At 36.4% G+C, this 15,119-nt stretch overlaps 1 protein-coding gene across 1 annotated transcript; it reads right to left on the reverse strand.

Moving 5' to 3' along the window:
• Positions 1-1,631: 1,631 nt before the first annotated feature.
• On the reverse strand, positions 1,632-12,594 carry LOC140138684 (uncharacterized). The gene is made up of 7 exons (XM_072160430.1): positions 12,523-12,594; positions 8,264-8,400; positions 6,657-6,799; positions 6,261-6,403; positions 4,510-4,623; positions 3,935-4,016; positions 1,632-2,436 (listed from the first exon to the last, which is right to left on the reverse strand). The coding sequence occupies exons 1-7, from the start codon at positions 12,557-12,559 to the stop codon at positions 2,157-2,159; spliced, it is 936 nt and encodes a 311-aa protein (XP_072016531.1). The 5' UTR covers positions 12,560-12,594; the 3' UTR covers positions 1,632-2,156.
• Positions 12,595-15,119: the final 2,525 nt, after the last annotated feature.

A 15,119-nucleotide genomic window follows, 5' to 3' on the forward strand; every position in this document is an offset into this window, starting at 1 on the left:
TAATACGTGGTGATCTTATTGTATCTACCGGGATTCGAACCAGACACCTCAAGCTAAAAAGGCTGATGCTCCACCGATTTAGCTAACAGGGTATCTACATTATTTTGAAGAAATGTTTTAAGTAAATTAAGCTATTAAATTATTAAATCTGTTCATATGGACTTACTATTTTTGATAGCTGCGGTATCAATTGTCATTCGAAATACTAGGATGTAGTGTATAAGCCGGACTTTCTCAAGTGGGGGCTTTGCTACTACTAACAGGGGTGGCAAAGCTGCAATGCTACCAGTTAAAATCATGAATACACATAAATATTGAATGGAACCGTAGTAGCTTTTCGCGGGAAAAAGATCATCGAACTTCACACAGGATCATATTTCAAAAAACCTCCTCTAGTCATAAGGGTCAGAAAATAAAATAATTGAACATATGTAGGATGCATCGTTCTAGTGTTATTTCCTAAAAGGTCAAAATATAAAAATGCTCCGATTTTGACAAGAGATGTGTCAAACTCTTCGTTTTGATATAAAAATTTAGATAAAGATAATACCGTAAACGTTCGCCTAATGGCGCACCTGTGCTCATTTGCCTTGGGGTAAATTCCAGGTACAAATAGAGAGCTTCCTCTAATGAAATTCCAACAAGAATGAAAGTTCTGTACCCTTATTTGCTGATGGGAAATTTACGAGAGGGCACTTTTAGGTTGTGCCTAAAAATCCACCTGTGTCAAGGGAGCCCATAGCGCCATTAGGCCAACGTTTGGCGGTACTACAGCAAATAGGTCAAGTTCCATTGAGGTATTTTAACTTGACCTATTTTGATGCATTACTTTGATGCATTACTTTATTTGAATTGTTATATTATATGAAAACGATTATATTTTTGGTCAAAATCGGAGCACTTTGATATTTTTGACCCCTTATTGTGATCTTTTCCGAAATAACTCCAGAACGTTATATCCTAGAGAGGTCTAACTATACACTATACATTTCTTGAATCCTAATGACTAGATGAATACATTGGTATGGTTTTTAACACAATTTGAGCAAATTTGACATTTGACCCTGTACAAACTTTGATGACTGTTTATTTTTACCCTGTACAAACTTTGATGACTATTTTCCCGCCAAAGCTATTCCGGTGCAATTGATGTGTAGCCCATGATGTCGACACCCTACGGTAGCAGTGCATCTTTCCACCTACTAGTGGTACCTCCCAAATAACCGGGCTCATACACTAATATGGAACTAGAATGTGAACTAGATGGAAAGTTAGAGGGCAATTTTTACGATCACAGTAGCCATTTCAAATGGTAGTATTTAGGTCTTTAAATATGCTACAAGTAAACACTGATTATTTTCACTTAACGTAAAAAGCAAAAGCATTTTATTGCTTCAAGATAACATAAAGTATATTTTCAATGCTTTAAGGGGGTACTACACCCCTCGATAAATTTGTGTCTATTTTTGCATTTTCTCAAAAACTATTAACACAGTGGTAACAAAGGTTATGTATATTATAGGGGCAAGGAATCCAATTACTACACTGGAATTTCAGTGACCCAAGACAAGCGGTTCGTTATTTATGATAAGAAATAAGGTACCGCCAGGATGTACCTCAAGTGGATGTCAATCAAGAATATCCGTCAAGTGGTTTAGCTTTAATGCCCTTCGCAAGAGAGCGGTACACAAGTGTGTGATAGTCAGTAAAAGATGCATTCGATTTACACAGAACATTTTGCAGGCCGTGCCGTGCCCTTCCTTCCTAAAACACCGAAAGTGCGAATATTTTCAAACACCTAAATTAGCTAAAAATTAGTTACAAAACTATATTTTCTAGAATTTCAGAGAGTACTTTAAATATTGGCCGGTTATTTTTCACACAGTGACGTTAACTAGGCAATGCCCTATACCTATAACATACACTGTTTGTAGAGGTCACGGTGAGAGTACTGTGTATTGTGTATAGGAAAATGAACAGTAACTGCAGTGTGCAACCATCTTTTTATATTTACAAGCTCTTTGTTGAAACCTCAAACAGTAGGGCTATAATATTACACCAATTCGCCTTCATTTTCGTGGAGCGCATCACCCCGGAACATCACTGCTATAACTCATAGGTCTCTATATGTTTATTTTCTACAGCAAATCTACAGGCTACAGCCTATCCGGATTTTCATATACATTGCTTAGCGCTGATCCTCGATTCAATTCAGGCATCATCAAATTATCGTAAGAGGGTGCACTTTGGTTTTCGTAAACGACATCGCTGCCATCTGTACGTTTGGGGATTTGGTACCCAGATGAATCGGTATTTGTACGGGTTGATGGGTTGCCAGCTGTTTGACGACTATTGGTGTTTGACGATTGTAATGTTGATCCTGTGTAAGTTGCTTGTGGATTGTATCCAGCAGTTGATGCTGTAGAAGACCTTTTTCTGTAATGTTAATTTAAACAAACTTCTGTGAATTGAATTTGATTTTTTTATAACTGGGATTGATCTTTAACGGTTTTCAAATATAGACGAATCCAACGAGCCAAGTGTTGGTCAGAATTCAGTCGGCCATTACTGGGTACTCTGCACCAAACTGGTTTAAATTTGTTACTGCCCAATTGGGTGGATTAAATCCGCTTAAAAATCGATGTTGAATTGTAATATGTTATAAACTTTCATCATTCTTTTGTCTACGTGTAACACGGGTGATGGAATGCAGTTTAATATCCCCGCCAAGGCCACATCATTTCACATTTTAGGTGGAATAGGCCTAGGGGGGGCAAGTATTGGCTGCCATTGAGGTGTAGGAATACGTGAGAATGGATTCGTCTATAGGTGGTGATAGATGATCAACATTTGACCTGATTATCAGTCCGGCCAAATTGCCAGATTAGGGAACGTGACAAATCTGGTAATATATTTCCTGATCTGGAAATAGATTCTTTTGCATGTCTGTTGAATTCGGCAGGTAATTTCAGGTAATTTTCTTTGATGGACACTTTATTTTATTTTTGATATTTGTAAAACATATAATATCATAAATCTGTAAATCTGCTGTCAGTTTTTAAGTATTTGCTGTGAGGTTTGAATATTAATTATATTAACAATTAATTAATAAAGTGTCTCAAAATTGCGTTAATAAAGGTCAACATGCATTATATTCAGTACACCAGCATTCCTTATTTTCTGTAAAAAATAATTAAACACCATACATAAACGGTCGATTTTAAGCTAGAATTTGAATTGAGTAACCATATATGCGCAATGCATTGTGGGAACGATATTTCATGACCAGGCAATGTGTAGCCAAAATCGTCACATTTCCTAATTAGGAGCTTGGCATCTGTAGAAAAGGAGTGGCGATCATGCAATCTCAAAGACTCCTCAATTGTCTCGTAAGCTTGGAAGCAGTATCACCCAGAATAACCAAGGCCGAATTCAAAATGATGAAAGGCATAGTTCTCCATTTAGTTTATAGGTTAAATACCACTTATTATGTAGTACACGGGTTTCAATGGGATAGTGGCTAATTTCTGGTGGAATTTTCTCATATTCAGAATAAATATATCAATATCAGGTAAAATTATATGATTTAGATGCAAAAGGATCAAAAACTCAACATAGGTTGACCTGCGACTTTTCTTGTTTTAACGCACTGAACCATAAACACCTTAAAATGGCAGTGCGCCCTCGAAGCTAAAAGTTACAATATGGTAGGGCGAATATTTACCAAAAACCGAAACCGTGCGTATGAATTTTGGTACTATTACAACAAAAATGTCATATAATGAGAGAAAATATACCATTTTGAAGCATCAAACCCTAAAAAGTACTATAGATTGACCGGACTACATTACCAGCAGAAGCAAAACTAAACTAAAATAAAAATAAGTAAACTAAATTAGAAATTAATAAATAATCAATAAGGAACCTTTCTTACCTGATGTAATAACAGAGCATTGTTATCCCAATCAGGAGAGCGCCTCCAACTACACATACTGGAATTATAATCTGTAGATTACCTGGAATTTATCAAATATATGGTTAAAAACCTCTTTTAATATAATTTTAAAATATTCTTATGATATTATTGTTTGAATTTGAATTCAGTTAGTAACGGTATCAACTAACTGTTTGGAATTAGTTGTATTTTCCTTTTAGGCTGTGTATTATCAACAGGTCGTCGTGTGTAATTTGACCGAATTATTCATTAGACGGAGGCGCCCGATTTAACGTTAGCTTTGGATATTTAATTATTTTATTGATTTTTCACCTGGGTAAGTAGGATGGGGAATAAAGAAAATAATTAAATATCCAAAGCTAACGCTAAATAAGGCGCCTCCGCCTAATGTTTTAATACCAATGTCAAATAAAAGTTTCTTTTTAAAGATGCGTTATCGTCGCTAGACATGAAAAACTTGAATATGCATTTGACCTTTAAAGTCAGAGTGATCAAAGTGAAACTTACAGCCCACAACCCTCTCTCAAGTCATATGGTGCGTCTATTATGCTTACCTGATGTCTGACCTGATCTTATTATCGTTGTACGACTTTCCGTAGAGAAATCATCAGTTGACCATGTAATTGTATCATGAATTGCGTAATGGGTAGTGACATCATTTTGTAATGCTTGAAAAAAATACAAATTCGGGGTTTTAATTATCATTCAATCAACAATTACTTAAAGGCCCATTCAGTGATTTGTTCATTCGGACGATCGTAAAAATCATCAAAATTCAGATTTTAGTACCTTTGTCATTGTCATAGATGTGCTAACATAGCCTGCGAGTGGTTCAGCCAAAAGCTGTGTATTTAAGACAAAATAAGACATTTTACACGAATCTGTAATTTAGATACTGGCAGTATCTAAATTAGCTACATACATTTGAATGGGGCTTCAACTTTTTACGTTTTTTGCCAAATTTGTCATTTCAAAAATACCAAAGGACAATTTGAATGACTTATCCTTCACTTTTAAGCAATTTATAAACAATTTAAATTTTAAATTTTACACTTGCGCTGAGATCACTGAATGGGTCTTTAAGAACAAAATTGCTTTTGGATGTAAGAAGCTAGTTCACCACGTAAACTTGTATGGCTCAAAATTCGGACCGCTCGCCATTAAGTTTACTGATTTCTATGTTTTGAAATTTGTTGACGTTTTAATGATCCCTGATTCCCGGTCGATTATTTTAGCTGTGTCACGTCATGTGCATGACGCCGCGCTGGTAGGTACCAGCCAAACTTCAGAAAAAAACATGATCGCCGATAACGATGTGATATGGGACTTACATAGGATTACACAGAGATATTTCTTGCCAAATTTTGACAATTTCTAGGCAAGTTGGCCCTACTTTGTCTGCGTTATATGAAAAAGGACAGTCTTAAGTAAGTAAATGTACAACGCTTTTGATGTTTTGATGTTTTGGGAGACTGGGAAGGATCAGAACAAAAAAAATGATGGAGCCTATTCTTGACTGTGTAATATTCCTTCAACCAGTTGCCGTGCGGTAACAGTCTTATACGATGGACAGATAGTATCAGTTTGTGAATGAGGACATCGTATAAGTTCCTTGTACTAGTAAGAAGCAATAAATCAGTGGCGTACCGATGGTTGTGTACTAGACTTAATATGCTTTACTCAAAATACAGACTGTAACAATAAAAATTATATATATTGCTATTTCGCTTTTTTAAAAAATAAAAGAGATCATGGCGACAATGTTGTGCAGGGCAAGTAGTAAAAACAGAAAAAACTTTACTTGGTTTCTTTATTTGTTCGGGCTCAAACACTTTGCTCAATCAACTAAATCGTCCAGAAACCGAGTTGGGCCATTTTTGACATTTCCGCGTAAAATCAACTTTCATGATTAGCAATATTTTTGCTTTCAGAAAAAATAGGGGCATGGCGTAAATATTGGCTAGCAGAAAAACTTTACTTGGTGTCTTTCCTAGTTCAGGTTCAAACCCTATGCCCCATTTTACGTATTCGCCCAAGTGGGCCACTTATTGCAAGTAAATTTATTTGGGCTACATGTACTCATTATTTCTTTACTCTACATTAGAAGTGCACACACAATTTTTTACTGTTGACCCACGGGATTAGATGAACCGACGCGTCGCGACGGCCATTCTGGGGGGGGCATCGGCCGGTCGTCACCTCCACCACCATTGGCCACACCATTGCCCACCAGTTGCACACGCACATCAACAAACCTACATGTACCCCGCAAACAACATAATATGTTCAGATATAATTTCCTTACTCATTCTTTCACAGATATAGCCAAAACCCATTTCACAATCTTCGTCGTTCCATCCACCTCGTGAGTATTGCACCCAGTAACCCTCGGTTGTTATTAATACACAGTTTTCGTTTGAAGAACTCGGTTCCCTTGGCTGCCAGTTGCTGTTAGAGAACAACAAGAACATTTTTATATTTACAAAGGACCATTTGGTTATTAAAAAGATGGAAATGTGATACCAATGGGATGGCACTATATGTTCATGGTTTTCTACTAGCAAACCTACGAAATCGCAGACAGGTTATCCCATTAGGCAATACCTGAAACATCTCAATATTAGGGCAATTGGTTTCCCATCGAACATACAATCACGCGCAGGGACTTCTTATTCTTTAACATCACCATGTGTTAGCTTACGTAAATGCTATGTTGTTCTCATCAGCGTTCCTGGCAACCGTTCCGTCGACCCAAATATATTCATCTGGCATGTTAGTACTTGACCCCAAACCTATCCAGTATGCTGTTCGTGCAAATCTTGGCAACAAAGTGGTTACGAATTCCTACAAAACATAGAAAAAGTAAGAACTGATTTAATGCAATACATTTATTAATTCACGTGTTTGACTTGGTTTTCGTTTGGTTTTTGTAATTTTTTGATTTCTTTGAATCAAAGGAAATGATATGGCTCATGTACTGGAGACATGCGCATGAGGGGGGGGGGGCAACCGTCACTCAGAAGACCCGTTACTCAGAAGGCCCACTATTCAGAAAACCCGTCAAATTATGAATAGCGGGCTTGTTGTCAATTAAAATGACCCTCTAACCAGAAGACCCGCTAATCAGAAAACCTGTTAATCAGAAGGGCAGCTAAAAATATTTTCTGAGTAGCGGGTATTTTCTGAGTATCGGGCCTTCTGATTAACGGGCCATTTGCAGAGTTATGGTTAGGGTTAGGGTTAAGGGATAGGGTTAGGGGCTAGGGTTAGGGTTAGGGTTGGGGTGAGTGTTAGGGGTTAGGGTTGGATACAGCCTACTAGTACTAGTCAAAAAAAATCTGATTAGCGGGACTTTTACATAAAATTCAACAAAAAGCCCACTATTCAGAAAGTCCGTTGTTCAGAAGGCCCGCTACTCAGAATGACTAAAACGTTTAAATGTCGAGTTATATAAAGGGTATAAAAACGATTTAATAACATTCAAAAACATTTTTGAAAACTTGATGCAAAATATTCTAAACAGAATGATATTTAAGTGCTGACAAAATATTTAGCAAAAATGTTTGCCAAAAATATTTAACAATCACGTTTTAAAAACGTTTTCATGACCTATATATAACCTGACATTTAAATATTATTAAAACGTTTTGAACCAATGTTTTAAGAACATTTTCCTGTTTGCTGGGAACTCAGTACTGCCAATTTACCTTGCATTATTCTAGACTTAGACTATGCCATAGTCGATTTTTGATAAATAAATATATGTCAAAAATTATAAAAAGTTTATATAATTAGTGACAGTAAAAGTCAAGAATACAGAGGTTTACATTATTGAATGCAACATAACTTAATTATAATGACTCACTTCATTACTAAACAATTCTGATTTTAGAATCTACCAGTTTATTGATCGCGAAAGCCCGAGTAAAAAAAAGAGTCGACTATGTCCTTTGGATTTTAAAACGGACTTTGATCGAGGACTTTGTCCCTAACACACACTGTCAATCATACTTGTTTATCAATCCAATTTGACCGCAAACACAAAGCATTGAAGTACAAGACGCGCTAGAAAGTACGTCATGTACCTAGTGAGAGTTTAACTTTCCGCCAACACAAAGCGCCGCAAATTACACAGATAGTTGTGTACGATGCCGTTAATGACAATGGCACGTGCCCGGAGGATTTAAACCATAACGAGATTTGGGCTACCAATCACAAGCCAGATCCATTTAATGATGCATTACATCATGGCCAATTTTAGTAAGGCCAGAAATCCATTGGAGCCGACGTGCGTTTTACGGTACCTACATTTTCCTCCCCATCGTCGATAACAACAAGATCTGCATCCATTTGTAAACACGCTTCTCTCGCCTCTTGTCTCACCATTGTGTCATCACGCAGTATATAACAATGTTGGTTGTAATAACTCCAGTTTGTTGGGCATTCTGTGGTATTATCCCATGAATGAAAAGATAGCAACAATATAATTAGTAATAATAATAATAACAACAATAACAATAACAATAACAATAACAATAATAATAATAATAATAATAATAATAATAACATTTCATACACAGATTTTAAAATTTTGAAAATGGTCAAAAATCTTCGGCGTCCGTTTGTTGCTAGGACGCATTCTACAGACTTGACATTTAATATGGAATATTTTTTCGCAAAATTCCGAGGTTGGTCTGGTAGGGGTCTGCATAAACCGCACGGGCTAAATATTAATCGGGGTGTGTCGGGAGATGGTGGAAAATAATTGTCTGACAGAAGAGGTACTTTCCATTAGTTTACATTATGGTGCTCATAATGTAGTGAATTAACCTAAAATGGCGGATTTAAGGAGACTAAATTTGATTTTTGTGGGGGTAAAATTTCTGAATTTTAGCAACATTTTTCTGATCTCGAATTTATTAAGGTTTGAGGCGATATTTACTGAACCTAAATACCAATAAGTGTTCGTCAGAACTGAAATGCACTTGTAATCTACCAGTTTTGAAAGTGGGAGGAGCTTTAAAAATATGGCTCTTAAAAGGGGTACGCACTCAGAAACTGTGAATGGTCCCCTGGGGCCAAATGTTATAAACTTATTGTACACAAAGAAGCAACGTGAGTTCATTGGACAACCAGGAATCAGTGCAGTTGTTTTTATACCGTAAGTTTATAACATTTGACCCCAGGGGGCCATTTAAACTTTCTGAATGCGTAACACTTTTAAGAGCCCTATTTTTAAACTCCTCCCATGTTAAAAAAAATTGGTACATTGTAATCGTATTTCAGCTGTGATGAGTGCCAATTGCTGACGAAGTTTAAGAAAAATCACCTCAAACCCCTATACATTTGATAATAACAGAACAATGTTGCATAAAATCCGAAATTGTGTTCCCCACAAAGCTCAAATTCAACTTCCCTAAATCCGCCATTTTAGGCAAATTCGTTACATTATGAGCGCCATAATGTAAACTAATGGAAAGCACATTTTCTGTCAAACAATTATTTTACACCATCTCCCGACACACCCAATTAATATTTAGCCAGTGCGGTTTATGCAGACTCGATCCAGACTAGCCTTGGAATTTTGAGAAAAAATATTCCATATTAAATGTCAAGTCTGTATGTTAGTTGATCATTGGGAACGGACGCAGATTTTTTTTTATCCCACCCACCACTCCCTTTATGTCATGTTTGATCTGATTAAAATTGATTAGAATAGTTTGAGATGGCTTCATAAAAATGAGTCGCGCAGGAGTGAGATAATCACAAACAGGTTTGGACTTTAAGTTAAAATAGGAAAAGATATTTGGTTAAGAGCCCCCGAGATATAATATATTGATGTTCTTTGCGTTACGTAATAGTATGATTATACAGGTGTCACGGGACTTCAGGTTCAGTTTCTATCTCCATAACATGTTCTATTTTGTTGCTGTAATTTTTTATATTCTCGTTTGAAAAAGTGTGGTTAAGTGTAGTTTTGTGTGGTATGCTTCTTCTTCAGAAGCATTAGTAAAATTGATTTCAATCTGGCCCATTTTCAGTAACACATAATCAGTTGAGAGCCCTCGAGTTGGAATTTATTGATTTTCTTTCCGTTGCGTTTTGTACGACATGAGGTGTGAGAATGCGTGAGTAGATCAATATTCAGGTTTAGTTCTATTTTCAGTAACACGTTCTATTCTGTGGCGCAGTTGTACATTTTAATTATCGTTGTAAATAATGTGGTTAAGTTTCCTTCTTCTTCAGAAGCATCAGTAAAATTGTTTCAATTTATGCCATTTTCAGTTTTGGGTGGTATTTTGGTCGATTCATTTTGTGTATAGCGGGAAGGAAGAAATCAACACCAAGTTGACATAGGTTAAATAGAGAGAGGCCAAGTACTATGCCCTCAGATTTTTCTTGCTCAACAAAAGATAAATAAAAAGGAAATATTGTGATATTTTTTTTTAGGTTGCTCAGCCGCCTATAGTTATCACGTTGATTTCTAGGGTAGACTGTCCTATTTTATGTAGAGTAGGCATAGTATCCTAATGATGTATTTGAAATCATAAGCTTTCATAGCATGGCACAAAATCAATGAACGAATATGGCAGTTTTTTGTTTCATTTTTCTAAATATGATCGATCTTATGTACAGATTAATACATTACATTAATAAATTCTATTTAGGTGAATTGGTTTCTGAGTCAGTTTCTGCTTGATGCATTGCCCACCATGTAATCTAAATATGAATATAATATGTAAATAAGAAAGGTGTTAGCCATTTAATTCCTTTGATTATTATGTAAGCCCTAGGCTTTTTATATTTTCATCGTTAGATGCAGTCTTTATATTTTCTCCATCGTTAAATGGTGCATTGCTAGACGCAGTCTTCATGTTTTCTCCATCATTAGATGATACGTCGCTACACAGTGTCATCGCCCCGATATCTTCATGGTAGGTTGAATCCACAGCCACGCATGGCCATTTTGTTCCGACCTTGGAGACGCATAATGAGCCGAGGGACATCCCGACTAAGGCTACAGACAATAGGTCGGTAATTAACTTCTCTGTGTGGGGGTGAGCTTGTATACGCCATGTGTGTGTGTGTGGGGGGGGGGGTGCTCACACTACGCTGTGTGTGACCTCTGTGTGTATACGCCATGTGAGTGAGCGCTCACATCAGAAAATCAGAATATTTCTGTCAGTTTTTTAGTTAAGACGCTCGCTTCTTTCTCAAGACGCTAGCTAACGACGATAATATCCGTTGAACATATATGTTCAAGTGCAAGGAACCAGATCTGGTTTCTTTATACGAAATTATTTACGGGAGATATTCATCTTTTTCTATCCCGGTATCCAAATATTTATCGTCTGAATATCAATCGTGCATAGCACATTCACGTGTATCGATCCCGGGTATTCATTTCAGTGTCTCTGGCTGTATAATGTAATGTGATGTCGGTGTGCGCTAGATACAATCATGGCGAAATAGTTCCCGGTGTTTGAATGGATCTCTTGGTTTAGTACAGCTGGCGTTCGAAGTTGTTGTTTGGGAGGCTCGGTCGGGTAATAACTGAGTGTGAAAAGGTTGGCCATAAATCGTTATTATATGCCGATTCCAATACATTTTCTCAAAGCATTACTTGAATAAATTGTGCGATCTTTCTGAATGACTGACAAGAGGTCCCAGGAGGTTGGTGTGAGCCGTTTCGTTAATACAGTATCTGGGCATAGTGCAGTGCCGTCCACGGCATATTCACCGTGACCTTTCCAGCCATAAACCCGCTTATTGAAGATTAAACCGATATGCAGTACTAAACCATTATATAGTAATCTATTGTCCAATGCAAATTTATTACCACCTGATAATATTGATCCAATGAGCGACCGAATTGTCCGCTACGGACGACTAATCCAATCGATAATGACGGAGCTCCACTGACCGAGTTTTGGGGTATTTTTCACTGGTTTGCAGCTGTTTGCTGTCATTTACTCATCAAGGCGGACCACCGTTATTATAAGGACTATGCCAATTATTTAAAGATTGACATGTAGAGAATAAGCCATAATTGATTGACAGAAAGTACTAAATTTGTACCTATGACGGTTTTATGACACCTACCTTTCAAATACGACAAAAAAATGGCTCCCCGGTGAAGCAAAATGTGCATTGGAATAACACGGCGAGTTTGGATAGATGGTAGGATTTTTTTAAAATAAAATGTATGTTCCCCCGTTATTAAAGCTTGTACCGGGTTATAGATTCAGATATTTGGAAAAGAATAAGTAATTGAAACATAGAGCAAGTACTAAAATCATAGCTTTTATACTTTTTTTGATATATGATGCTAACTAGTTCATCCCATATAGCTACAACACAGCGCTACAAGTAGGGTTCAATTGCCTATTGTGAGTGCCCCTGTGTTGTGTGCATACATGTAGTTAACAATAACTGCATGATGGGAGGTCAAAATTTGAATTTAATTAAGAAATTAATCATACCGACCCAAAGAATCTACACGCTCAGTCTTGTGGTTTCGTCAACTCTGTCCCTTAATAATATTACTCTGGCTCAACACTACGTACCGGTTGATGTCAAACCAAAAACACTCCTTGTCGACATGGTCAAACCAAATATCAACACAAGAACAAAGTAAACGGTATAGAGCCAAGATCTTGTATTTCCAGACATAGCTATTTTGCTCTCTTAGTCCAAAATGAATTGCAAAACCCACTATACAGAAACTATTTCAAAGAAATTTCCCTGATCATGAAATTGCAAAATGTTAAGTGATGAAACTTTCATTCTCGTTTGCTGCATCATACCTTTTTGTTACACTGTTAAATATTGCTGTTTTGTTTATACGGGTCAATTTTTTTTTTCATTTTAGAGCCAACTTAAATGAAAAAAAAAAAATGTTTTTAAAACGCGTTAAAATTTATAAACGCGTTTTTGTTTTGGTCAAAAAGTTTTACTAACATTTAAATGTCCTGTTATATAAATATCATGAACATTTTTTTATAGAAAAAACCAAACAAACAAACAAACACTACAATAACATTTAAAAAAAATTGTTGTAAACATGCTATTGTAAAATATTTGTTGTAAACATTTTTACAAAAATAGTTTGTCAACACTTAATACACGTTATGTAAGACTGTTTTACATCAATTTTTAAACGTTTTCAGTAAAACGTTTTGTGTTTGCTGGGTTGCAATTTTTGTTATTACTTGTATTTTGTACATTAGGGAAGGATATCCTTTTATTATCCCCTTCGGACACGAAGGAAGATGGCTCGATCAAAAAAATATTTTTTATGCTTATTATAACTATTTTGGATAGTAATATGTGAAAAACTAAAAAAAAAAATTACCTCATCAATTATGCAAATTAGGGCATGTGTACAATTGTACACATTGTGACTAAGTGACGACGTTTACAATGATTTTTTGGATACAAATGTACACATTATGACTAAGTAATGGCAGTAAAACTTGGTAACATATGTGAAGCAACAAACTTGAACCCTTTGTTTCTTTTTTCTGTTGCCTTCATACGTCCGTATCTGTAGGCTCTTAACTCTCATTAATTTGGTATAAAATGCTAATAAACAGTTCTTGTCTTTGGAGAGACCGAAAAAGACATCAAACTTAATAAACTTGATTTCTGAGACTAATTTTGTTACTCCACTCTACACGATCCTTTTTCGGGCCCTTAACGACCAGTTACACCTAACTATCTCTGTAATAATAGGCCTACATAGTATTGACAAAAGAATAACTTATAATGATGTACAAAGTATACTAAATAACTCCTATATATTGATAAGATTAGTCACACTGTGTACAACTGAACACAATATACACTACGCAAAAAAAGTTTCTTTATGGTTAGGAAATTTACCCACTATTAAAATCTAGCGACTAATTTTGTACGTTAGCCAAATAATCGCATGCGGATGATTGTCCTGCGTATTTTGACACCTCAATCACTACTCTACGTCACTCCTGAGAAAAGATATGAATGTTTAAGTAACACGAGGTCGAAAAATGAAAATTGCAAAAAGGCCTATTCAAGTTTTCAGCATAAAAGAACACAAAAAACAACAAACATGCAGATAACATTTTTTGTTTAATTGCTGAGCACATTTCAGGCATCACACTGCCGCTTCCAACTTCACTTGAGATTAATCTCTTTCTTTACCAGTCTTTCAATACTTTGTGTGTCCACCGTTGCCTTCCCTTCCAGCAGCCACGCGGCGTCTCATGCTCCTAATGAGGCGTCGAATGTTACCTTGTTCAACTCCGTTCCACTCGTTGATAACGATGCGACACAATCCCACCAGAGTTGTATCTGCCTTTATCTTCTTGTTGACTCGTCTCTTGTGCTGATCCCAAAGGTTCACCAAGGGGTTAAGATCAGGGCTTCTGGAGGGCCACTCAAGTGTCTCAATTCCTTCTGCTTCCAGGAATGCAGCTGTAATCATGACCTGTTTTGAATCCTTTTTCAAATCCATCTCTCAAAACGTAAATGTCTTAGTACCCACTCACCTTTGTCTTTGATCATTCATCTGCACAATAAGCAAAGGATTATTAAAATGCTTTAAATTAAAATTGAATAGGCGGGAATAATGAAACGGTCTTGGATCAGTGAATCAGCTCTAAAACCATTGAATAGGCTTCTTTGCAATTTTCATTTTCGACCTCGTGTTACTTAAACATTCATATCTTTTCTCAGGAGTGTCGTAGGGTAGTGATTGAGGTGTCAAAATGCGCAGGGCAATATCCCGCATGCGATTATTTAGCAAACGTACAAAATTGGTCGCTAGATTTTAAAAGTGGGTAAATTTCCTAACCATAAAGAAACTTTTTTTGCGTAGTTTATTAGTCTTATATTTACAAGGTGAGACACACTGTGTACAATTGAATACCTGAGTGGAAGAAGGGCCCAACTCCATCAAAACTGTTTTTGAGATATTAAGAAAAAACTTAACATTTGGAAAAGTTTTATAGACAGAATGTTTTCATCTTCAGGGGACCTTTAATACATGAACATACAATATTACATACATTCGAAATTATATATGATGTGTCCATGGCAACGGTACAGGTCTTAATACGAGCTGGAGTTGGGCCCTTCTTATATACTTGCAAGTACCAGTTCCGTAAGCAGATGTGTTATA

This window comes from Amphiura filiformis, chromosome 18, assembly GCF_039555335.1.
Source record: "Amphiura filiformis chromosome 18, Afil_fr2py, whole genome shotgun sequence".
Lineage (NCBI taxonomy): Eukaryota > Metazoa > Echinodermata > Ophiuroidea > Amphilepidida > Amphiuridae > Amphiura > Amphiura filiformis.

What these genes read in the sequence shown, in the direction of transcription:
- LOC140138684 (XM_072160430.1), bottom strand. Translation starts at nt 12,559, where the DNA reads ATGTCGACAAGGAGTGTTTTTGGTTTGACATCAACCG. An exon ending in TTTTGGTTTGACATCAACCG is followed by an intron (nt 8,401 to 12,522) that starts GTACGTAGTGTT and finishes ATAATACCACAG; the next exon opens with AATGCCCAACAAACTGGAGT. An exon ending in AAGATCAGGTCAGACATCAG is followed by an intron (nt 4,017 to 4,509) that starts GTAAGCATAATA and finishes GATAAATTCCAG; the next exon opens with GTAATCTACAGATTATAATT.